The sequence below is a fragment of the Psammomys obesus genome, unplaced genomic scaffold (assembly GCF_907164565.1).
Source record: "Psammomys obesus unplaced genomic scaffold, mPsaObe1.curated_primary_1811, whole genome shotgun sequence".
Taxonomy (NCBI): Eukaryota; Metazoa; Chordata; class Mammalia; order Rodentia; family Muridae; genus Psammomys; species Psammomys obesus.
Window position 1 is genome coordinate 15,671,614 of NW_026596131.1, and position 10,394 is coordinate 15,682,007.

The 10,394-nt window shown below is 49.5% G+C and overlaps 1 protein-coding gene across 4 annotated transcripts in view; it reads right to left on the reverse strand.

Annotated features, from left to right (window-relative positions):
- Ccdc57 (coiled-coil domain containing 57) overlaps window positions 1-10,394 on the reverse strand; it is a 91,980-nt gene that overhangs the window by 34,605 nt on the left and 46,981 nt on the right. For 3 of the 4 annotated variants that reach the window (XM_055592134.1, XM_055592136.1, XM_055592135.1), the window contains exon 15: window positions 9,262-9,475. In XM_055592134.1, the coding sequence (XP_055448109.1) occupies window positions 9,262-9,475 (214 nt within the window). Of the gene's footprint in view, window positions 1-9,261; window positions 9,476-9,556; window positions 9,860-10,394 lie in introns of those variants that run through there. The other variant, XM_055592137.1, reaches the window with a different exon arrangement.

Below are 10,394 nucleotides of genomic sequence, written 5' to 3' on the forward strand. Positions count from 1 at the left end.
GTGTCAGGTCTTGGAGTTACAGACAGTTGTGAGCTGCCATGTGGGTGCTGGGATTGAACCTGAGTTTTCTGGGAGCGCAGTCAGTACCCCTAACTGCTGAGCCATCTCTCCAGCCCTCGAATTTTGGTTTCTTTAAAAAAACACAGCAATATTATATGTTTTCGTTTTACTCCCAGGTGTGTGGCATCGGGCTGCTTTATAGCAGCTCACTATGATTTGCCTCATGCTCTAGCAGAAGCGTGATTTTGCCAGCTGCAGACCGCTTCTGGGACTGTGTGGCATTGGCAATTCTGGGGACTTTTCCAAGGATATATATAAATGCTAGGCCCATAGGTAGGTTGTTGGTTGTGGTTTGTTAAGCAGTCGTGTGCAGAGAAAACAGGAAAAGGAGGAGGAGGAGGAACCATTAGCTATCCTCATGTTGAAGATCCACCTTGCCCCAGAAGCTCAGTGCCCCTACTCAGCGGGAAGTAGTCTGAAGATGATGTCACCCCTTTCCTCTCAATCCTTTTTCTCTCCTGTCTAGTGTTAGGGAGTTGAGCGGGTAGAGACAAGGGGTGGAGAGGGTGGCAGAAAGAAGAATCCCAAAGCAGCAAAGACCAGCTACAGGTGGCACTTGCACATGGGTGACCGAATGGGAGGCTTTATGTCAAATGCCACACAGGGGATGAGGAAATGAATATTTTTTTCAAGCTGCAAAAGAATGTATGGATGCTGCTCCCACGGGGACATCCCCACCTTACTCCAGAGGGCATTTCCTCTTTTTTTCTTCCTGTATTTTGCTTCAAAAAAGGCTGGGTGAATGGCTGAGCAGCTGGAGAAACTGCCTGAGAATGGGGCAACACTGCAGAGGGGAGGACGGAAAGGCTCAGTCCTGTGAGCAAGATGGCGGGCGTTTCTGGGGGAGGAAAAAGGGACAGAGAGAAGGTGGTAGGGTAGTCTAATGAAACAGCTTGTGTCAAGAGAAAGGGTCAATCTTGAACCCAGTGCGCCGACAGAGTGGGAGGAGGGAGGCCCAGGGTTGTGATGTCACCACCATCTGCGTTCAGATGGTCACACAGCGTGTGCCTGCTAATGGCCTGTGTAATGGACTGGTGCCTTGTGTTGTGTCGGATTGTTAATTATTTTGCCCTTGAGGTCTGCTTGCTGTCTTTCACCAGCAGACACTCATGTACCAAAAGATGTTTGTAATCCTTGCCTCCAAAACACCTTGACTGGCTGAATAAATGCCGACACACCTGGCAGGGCAGAAGTCAGGGAGGTGTGGCCAGGGGTCACGCAGGAGGTGGAGGACAGAGGAGAGCAGTCACATGGGCAAGTGTTTAGGGGGTGCTGGACTTGGAGCAACGGCGTGGGGTGGAGGGCTGGGTGGTGAACTCGGTCGCTTAGGGAGTTTCTATCTGCCCAGCTCCAGGTAGAATAAGGCTCATCTAAAACCTATCAGGTATCTGTCATTTATTGATTTAGTAGCAGGTTAGAGAATAATACCACCATAGTAACTACAGGCTTTAATAATAAATGTTCTTAGCCATATTTTATTTACTACAACAGATGTGGAACAAGGTTATAACAAGATAGGATGAAAAATGATAGCTCTAAGGGGTTTGAAAGAGGCCATAATTTCATATGGTATGCACTTGCCTTATGTGAAACAAATTCTACATAACTGGGCTATGCAAAATAGAATTATTTCCTGTCAGGGGCTAGTCTGGTGCTATCCTATGTTAATTGCCCCCCCACCCCCCAAACCTGCTTGCTACAAGCAGACAGTCACATGCCCCAAATGACCTTGTAAACTTTGCCTCTCTGTTTAACCAATAAAAAGCCAGCACCTGGGCAAGGCAAAGGTGAGGTGGGCGGAGCTAAGACTCCTGGACTTGGAGGATGGATAGAGTCTTGAGAAGGAGACAGATGAGGAGAGGAGGAAGGAGGAAGCCACCTTGGGTTGGGTGGAGAGAGAACCATGTGGACCAGCAGGAAGGACTCCAAGAATGGCATGGAAAGGAGCAATTCAGACGAAAAATACAAGCATGCATCTTGGGATTATGGATGGAAGGTAGCCCAGACAGGAAGGATAAAGTAGATGGAATGGGATGGAGGCTGGGAGATATGAGAAAGTTAGGGGGAATTATCTGCCCAGTCCAAGGTATGGATCCTAAGGCAATGATAGAATCTAACAGATGTCTGTGTCTTATTGATTATGATAGTGGGATAGATAATGCCACCGTAATAATACAGGGCTAATAACAAACATATTTGGCCTGGTATCATTTATTTCCAACAACTATTTCCCAAGACTGGAGGGATTGGTGACACCTTTTCTAGAAGACGGGCCACAATTACAGTGGTGGGGGGAGAAGCCGTGAACAGTGAACAGTGCAACAGAGCGAGGGGAATGAACACGGTGAAAGTCAGCTGCTGAGTGAAGGGTGATACCCTGATATACACAAACAGATTCAATCTGATGATGCTACTACAGAACAATGCTGCTTAGCAGCTTCAGAGCTTGGGACAAGGTTGAGGAACCCAGGTCCAACATATTTACAACGATTATAAAAGGCTCTGAGAAGCCTTTACTGACGTTTCACAAAGATCAGTCTCAGCTGTGAACACAGCTGCATCAGCCCCTGATGCCAGGCAGGTATTGATAGAGACCTTGGTGTATGAATATGAGGCTACAGAGTGTGAAAAGGTTATTAGACCATCAAAGGCAAAGGCAGCACCTACAGACAAGTGGATAAGGTACTACCCATATTGGTTCTAATGTGTACTATGCTTATGTCATAGGTCACGTTACAGCTAGAGATCTCTGATGTCAAACTCCCAGTGCTTCAAATATGGGAAGTACAGTCATTTGCAAAGAGCCTGTGATCAAGCCACTTGGATCACAAAATGCTTGGTGCTTTTTTTTCCCACCTTGAGACGGGGTTTCTCTGTGTAGCCTTGGCTGTCTTGGACTCACTTTTGTAGATCAGGATGGCCTCAAACTCACAGAAATCTACTTGCCTCCCAGAGTGCTGGAATTATAGGCATGTGCCACAGTGCCTGACTGCTTGGTGCTTTAATTATGGGAAATTTGGTCATTTGTAACAAAATTATGTACAAGGCATCTCTAAGGGCAATGGGTTTTCTAAATATACACCAGAAAGGTCTAGGCTTCCAGAGGTGTGCAGACGATGTGGCAAGGGTTGCCACTGGACCAGCGGGTGCAGGTCCAAGAGAGCTATCCAAGGCAATTTCTTGCCATTGAGAAATGGCCTTGGGGGCCTGGCTCAAATCTCCACAGCAGAAATTACGGAGTCTCCAGGTCATAGAAAAAAAAATCAAAAAAAACAAAAACAAAAAAACTGTGGAATTATATCAACCTATATAGTATGAGTATATGTTAACATCAGAATGGAAACCCGAGAAAGTTTTGTGTTGGGGATGCAGATTTGCTTATATTTCCACAGGAAGTGAAAAGCTGTGAATACCATCAAAACTGATAAAATAGCATTAGGCAGGAGAGGTGCTGGGTGCTGAGCTACTGTGTACTCGAATGTTAATGTCCCCCAGGATCTTTACAGCAAATGCTCATGTATCCAAAATGATGTGGTAGAAATCTTTCCTCTCAAATTTTCCATGATCGGCAAATAAAGTTGTCTACACCTGGGCTGGGCAGAAGAGAGGAAGGAGGAGCCAAGGTTCAGGGGCTTTGGGGGCTCAGAGAGAGACCAGAAGGAAGAGGGAGGATGGAGGAAGAAAGTACAGAGGTCACCATGGGTTAGCGTGAATTAAAAGCGTGTGGCAGAGAGCAGCTTGCTCTGAGGAGTGGCACGATGCAGTGAGGTTTGGGAGTAGACAGGCAGCTTACAGGGTTAATATCCGCCCAGCCCCAGTGCAGTGAGGTTTATTAAAAATTAACAGGTTTCTGTGTCTTTATTTGTAAAATAGCAGGCTAAGGAATAACTGCCACCTTAATATGAATCAATATTAAAAATTAAAAATATTACAACAGAGAGGTTTCCAGAAAACCTTGGCCACTGATCTGTGAAAGTGCTTATTTCATTGAAAATGTCTTTGTTTATAATTTTCTATCACAGACAGCACAATTAATGGCTTAAAACAGAAAGAGGGAAATGCAATGAAAATTCTGGAATTTTGGTTTCTTTAAAAAACAGAAATAAAGCTGGGTGAGGTGGCACATACCTGTAATCCCAGCACTCTGGGAGGCAGAGGCAGGTGAATTGCCATGAGTTTGAGACCAGCCTGGTCTACAAATCAAGTCTAGGACAGCCAAGGCTACACAGAGAAACCATGTCTTGAAAACAAAACAAATAAAATAAAATAACAGCAGCAACAGGCTGGAGAGATGGCTCAGAGGTTAAGAGCACTGGCTGCTCTTCCAGAGGTCCTGAGTTCAATTCCCAGCACCCATATGGTGGCTCACAACCGTCTATAATGAAATCTGTTGCTCTCTTCTGGTGTGCAGGTGTATATGCAGATAGAGCACTGTATACATAATAAATAAATACATCTTTAAAAAAATAACAACAAAAACTAAACAAAAACCCAACCTGAGATGGCCTGAAATGCTTTGGGACATTGTTTCTCACGTTCCCAGTGCAATGGCTCCTGGGTAGGGATAGGACTCCTGCTTTCCACTCAGTCTGGGAGACCGATCAGCCAGGGAGCCTCATCTTTAATCAGGACTGGGCAGCAGCTTTGGCTCTGTGCATTCAAGGGAGTCCTCCAAGAGACTCAAGTCGTGACCCGGTCTTCCCAGTCAGGAAGTAAAATGGGATGAAGACAGGGAAGACAGGGATTCATTGCTGGGCTGAGTGGACTGGGAGGCGGAGCAGCTCTCCCTAGTTTCTCGTGGGTACAGCCTCTGTCCTGCTCCTCACTGTTCAGTGAAGAGCAAAATCTAAACACAGGCTCATGTCCACACCTGGGTGAGAGCCATGCTTTCTGCCTGAAATGCTCTAACCATGAATACTGCCAAGTGTCAAAGGACACCATTGAGTCAGAAATCAACACCCCTGGCCAACACGCAGTGCAAAGACAAACTTCAAAGGGCAGGAAGAGGCAAGGGAAGGCCAGGAGCGGAGAAGGCGCTGACACACTGCAGCAGGTGAACTGCGGCAGACTCCGGCTCGGAGGCGCCCAGAGCCCTTTACTCGAGTGTCCGACATCAGAAGATAGAGAGCAGAGATTTTGAAAATCTCTCCCAGATAACTCAGGTGACATGGAAACCTGAGCTCACAGGGCAACTGTCTTGAACTTCGCTATCTGCTTCCTGTATCCTGTCTGTCTCTGGGACATGTTTGAAGCCACATTGGCATAGGAATTTACACCTTAAAACATGCAATGGCAAAGCAGGCATGGTGGCACAGGCCTTCAATCTCAGTACTGGGAAGACAGAGACAGATGGATCCCTGAGTTCAAGGCCAGCCTGCTCTATAGAGCAAATACCAGGACAGCCAAGACTACACAGAGAAACCCTGTCTCAAAAACCAAAAACAAACAAAAAACAAAACCCCGAAACAAAAACAAAAACAACAAAAATCATGCAATAGCTACACATGAAAGAATCAAGACAAATGCTAGACATTCAATCGCGAAACCAGGAAAAGAACAATCAAATCAACTCAAGAAAAGGAGCGAAGATGAGGTGGTAACTGACACCTAGGCCCCTAGGAACTAATCCAGTGGCTTCCAACAGCCACTTTAGAAGCTTCTGGAAAGAAAAAGAAAACACACATACACTTCTGCTACGGCGAGGAACTGAGGAAGGAATGGGAAGCAGCATTTGAAGGAATAATGGTTGGAGTTTTTGCTTTTTCATGTGTGTGCATGTTATTTGTGTGTGGGAATGCAGGCCTGTGTGTACCTGTGAACCCTGAGGCCCAAGGCTGATGTCGGGCATGAAGCGTTCTCTATCGTTCTTGCACCTTATTCTTTGAAGCAGCACCTGCTGGTCAAACCCAGAGGTCACTGACAGGGCCAACCTCTGGCCGGTTTGTTCTGGGAATCTCGGTCTCTGGCTACCTCATCCTGGGATTTGGGTACTCAAATTCCAGTCCTTGTGTTTATTCACCAATGTTTAACCACAGAGCCACCTTCCCAGTCCCTTTGGCTAAGTTTTCTAGAGTATATATCACATGGACTTTTTTTGTTTTTGTTTTTTTGTTTTTTTGTTTTTTTGTTTTCCAAGGCAGATTTTCTCTGTATAGCCTTGGCTATTCTGGATTCCCTCTGTAGACCAGGCTGGTCTCAAACTCATAGAGACCCACCTGCCTCCCTGAGTGCTGGGATTACAGGCATGTGCCACCTTGCCTCACTCTCACATGAACTTTTAGTCAGGACAGACCACACTGAGCCCCAGCTGGACACAGCATACAATGGGGAGACAACAGGTCACAAGTGGCCGGACATACAACAGACCCTTCACCAATGAGCCAAGACCAGACTGCTAGCTGACTGTTTGCGAGATCACACATTTGTGATTCCAGCGTATGGGAGGCTGAGGCAGACGGGGTTTGAGTTGAGGCCAGCCTGGGCTACACAGCGAGACCCTGTGTGGAGAACAAGCATGGAGAGGCATAGCTCCAGCTCTGGCAAAATTCTAGACTGGGTTAGACCAGGCTCCTGTCAGGCATGTGGGCACCCCAGGAAGGCTCTCTGGGGACGAAGCAGAATGTCAGGTTCCCTCCAGAGGAGGCGGCTGCCTTTTGGGAGTCTGAGGAGGTCCAGTGTGGAGGCTGCTGCCAGGGCCCAGGAAGATGGCAGGGCAGCAGGGCCCCGGTTCATGAGGTGAAATTTTGCGCTCAAGAGATTTCTTCCCAATTAGTGTGTTTCTGCAGCAGGATTTGGATGCACCCATCACTGTCGTTACTTAGTGTATCCGCCTGACAATTGTGCACACACACGCTTGAGAGCGAAACCACAGCTGTAACCACAGGGAAAAACCAACTGTGGTCCCCAGTTACCTTCTCTTTTAGTTTTTGACTGTGGCTGGTCTTGAACTCACAATCTTCCTGCCTGGGCCTCCTGAGTGCTGGGATCACAGGCAGCTATCCCTGCCTCCAGCATGGTAGGTTTTCCCCAAACCTTTCAGAGATGGATCAAATTTTCACCAGCAGGGCAGGGGATGCAGCTCAGTGGAAGAGCGCTGGCCTGCAATGCCCAGGCCCTGGTGTGATACCTAGTATATAAATCAGAAGTATAATAATACAGTTAAGCATAAGCAGGGGAACCCTATGACAGTGAGAGCTATGTGAGGTAGAACAATGAGGCGCTTCACTCATCCTGATCTTAATGGATCTCTACGTTTGGTGGGCCTGTGGTCAAAGGGGATTCTAATCCTCTGTGCAGGTCTCTTTTGGCACTTCCCAGCTCATGAGGAGTGCGGAGAGGCGTGTGGAGACAGGCGCTAGGCTGCTGGCAGATGAGAAGGAAGCCAGACCCACTAACAGGCCACCGGAAGAAGGAAGAAGTCAGTGATGCCCTTGTTGCGTCTCTTCTAGGAAGCAGCTTGCTAATGACTCACAATGCACGGCCCGTCGGGAGGAAAAGCAGGCTGTGCACACCGTGTGCCGGAGCCTATGTCCCAGGGCTCCGGGTGAGGGTGTGAGTGTAGGTGAACAGTGTGGCGGGGCCAGAAAGAGTGAGTGTCCGCATAGCTGGAAGGCAGAGGTGCTGGCATCGCCATCAGAATGTGGATCAGCTCCAAAACTGGATACCTCATTTTTGTTTTCTCGTCATTTGCCTTGTGTTATTTAGTTATTTGTTTTATACATGTGACTGGTTTGCCTGAGTGTTTGCACAGACACGCCTCCTGCCTGGGAAGGTTAGAAGGTGTTGGATCTCCTAGAACTAGATTTCAGAACTGTTGTCAGAGGCTCAACTAAACCCGATTCTCTGCCAGAGCAACAAGCGCTCTTAAACACTGAGCCGTTGCTCCAACCCCTTGATCTAGTTTTTTATGAAAGGGTCTCACTCTGTAGCACAGGCTGGTTTTGAACTCACAATGTTCCTGCACTAGTCTTCCTTGTGCTGGATTAAAGCATTAGGTACCAGGTCTAGGAATAACCTTAATTGGTACAGAGCTTGCCTAGCAAGTATGAAGCCCTGGGGTAGGTGCTCAGCACCACAGAACACCGTCCAGGGAGGTGGAGACCGGAGGATCAACTCATTCTTGACCAGGCAGGGAGTTCTTCTGAGGCTAGCCTGAGCTATCTGAGACCCTGCCTAAAAATTAAAAACAAAGGGCCAGAGAGATGGCTCAGCAGTTAAGAGCACTGGCTGCTCTTCCAGAGGACCCGGGTTCAATTCCCAGCACCCACATGGCAGCTCCCAACGCTGTCTGTCGCTCCAGTTTCAGAGGATCTGACACCATTACACAAACATGCATGTAGGCAAATCACCAATGCACTCACAAATAATCAAATCTTTAAGAAAGCAACAATAAACAAACAACAAAACAAAAAAGTTAGGTGTTGAAAAACGGCAAGAACTGATGTTGACCTCTGATTTGGGGAGAGGCAGCATTAGGCAGAGGGAAAGTACAGGAGAGAAAGAGGTGGCCAAAGTGGACCTGTGTTCAGCCCGCCTGCAGGGGCTTGGTCCATCTGTGGGCCCATCTCCCCTCCTCCGTATCCCCAGGGCTGCTCTCCATGGCCGGTCCTGGACCCCACACAGGCTCTGCGCTGCCAGTCCTCACCACCAAGCCACCTCCCCAGCCTTGTTTGTTTTCAAGAGAGGGTCTTACAGCACAGCCCTGGCTGGCCTGGAACTTGTGGTCCTTCTGCCTTAGCCTCTTGAGTGCTGGGATTACAGGTAGGAGCCACTACACTCACCTGTCCTGCATTATAAAAAAAAAAAAAAAATGCCTGGGTCCCAAGTCTCACTTGCTTCTGGTGGGAAGTCAATCGAGCATCAGCAAACAGCAGCACTCTCTGCGGACCCCTATGGGGCTGGCCTGGGACTGCCTTGCTGCTGGCCTCGCAGGACCTCAGCTGCTCCACGGCTGTTTCTTCCAGATGTGGCCAGAAGAGTGGGTCAAGGGACACCCAGTGCTGAGATGACGCCCTGCTCTGTGCCTAAGGCGTCTGGCTGGCTCCATTCCACCACCAGTGGCCTCCCTGGGAAGCCAGCCTACAGCCCTCTTTCTGGCCCCAGGCTTTTGGCCTCCTGTGACAGAACCATGGCACCACCTTCCCCCCTGCTGGCATGAGCCCAGAGGTGGCCTGGCCCACCATCCTGTTCCCAGGTCCTTACCTTTAGGGTGGCCCAGCTCAGCTCGGAGTCTATTCCCCATTTCTAGGAGCTGCTCCCTCTCCAGGTGGAGGCTGAGGATCTTCCTAGCTGCGTCCTTTAGTTTCCTTTGCAGATGCGGCACAGACAGGGTCTGCAGAGGCTGTGCCCCTTCCAGGGGGAAACTAGGGGACTCTGTCTGGTCCTCCATGCCCACAGGTCTCCAGTCAGCCAAACCCTGTACACACAACCCAACCAGGAGACGGCCCTGTCAGACAGTCCCGAAAGCCTGCGGGAAGATGAGGAGGGCCGGGAGCTGGTGGATGACCCACTGCCCAGCCCACAGTGCTCGCCCACGTGGCTGGCAGGCTCACTGGTGATGCCCTTCCAAAAGAAAGAAGGCAGGGTGACCCTTCCCCACGCTTTGACCGGGAGTTGGGGGCAGTCCCCAGGCCCTGTTGAGTGGCCTCTCATGGGGGAGGGTTGCAGTTCTCTGGAGACCATAGCCCAGAGCACTCCTTTCCGGGGATGAGCTGCTGAGAGTCTAGGTGTTTTCAAGTGGAGATAATGAGAGCTTCCACCCAGCCAGCAGGGGCTCCCTGAGGGCCTTTGTGGGCCTACCCTGGAAGAGAGAAGGAAGGCCCCTGTGAGCCTCCAGCAGTACCCCAGACCTGGGGAGCCTGGGAAGTGTGAACACGGGCCCCTGTGGCCAAGCCACTTCTCACTGCTATGGGCTCCACTCTGCCCTGTGCTGACTGGACCCTCCCTCAGCCCTCCCTTGTTGCCCGAGGGCAGGCATGCCTTTCCTTCTCCAACCCTTTCACCTTCCTCTGGTCAACCCTTCTTCCGCCTGCCTGTTAAGAGTCCCTTTTCCATCCTGAGGCTCAGCTCTGGTCTCCTTTCCCTGAGAAAGCCTGCTGGGGAGGCAGAGTCAAGTAGACACAGACACGTACCCCTGAGAAGCACCATGTGCTCCTTGTTCAGCCTGGACTTGGGAGCCAACCCACACCTGCAGAAAACCAGGAGACCAGGTCTTGGCCTGGCCCACCTTCTCTTGACAGTTACAAGAAGCCATGACACCCAACACAAGCTGATGTGACCAGGAGACCTGGTCCTGGCCTGGCCCACCTGCTCTTGACGGTTACGAGAAGCCATGA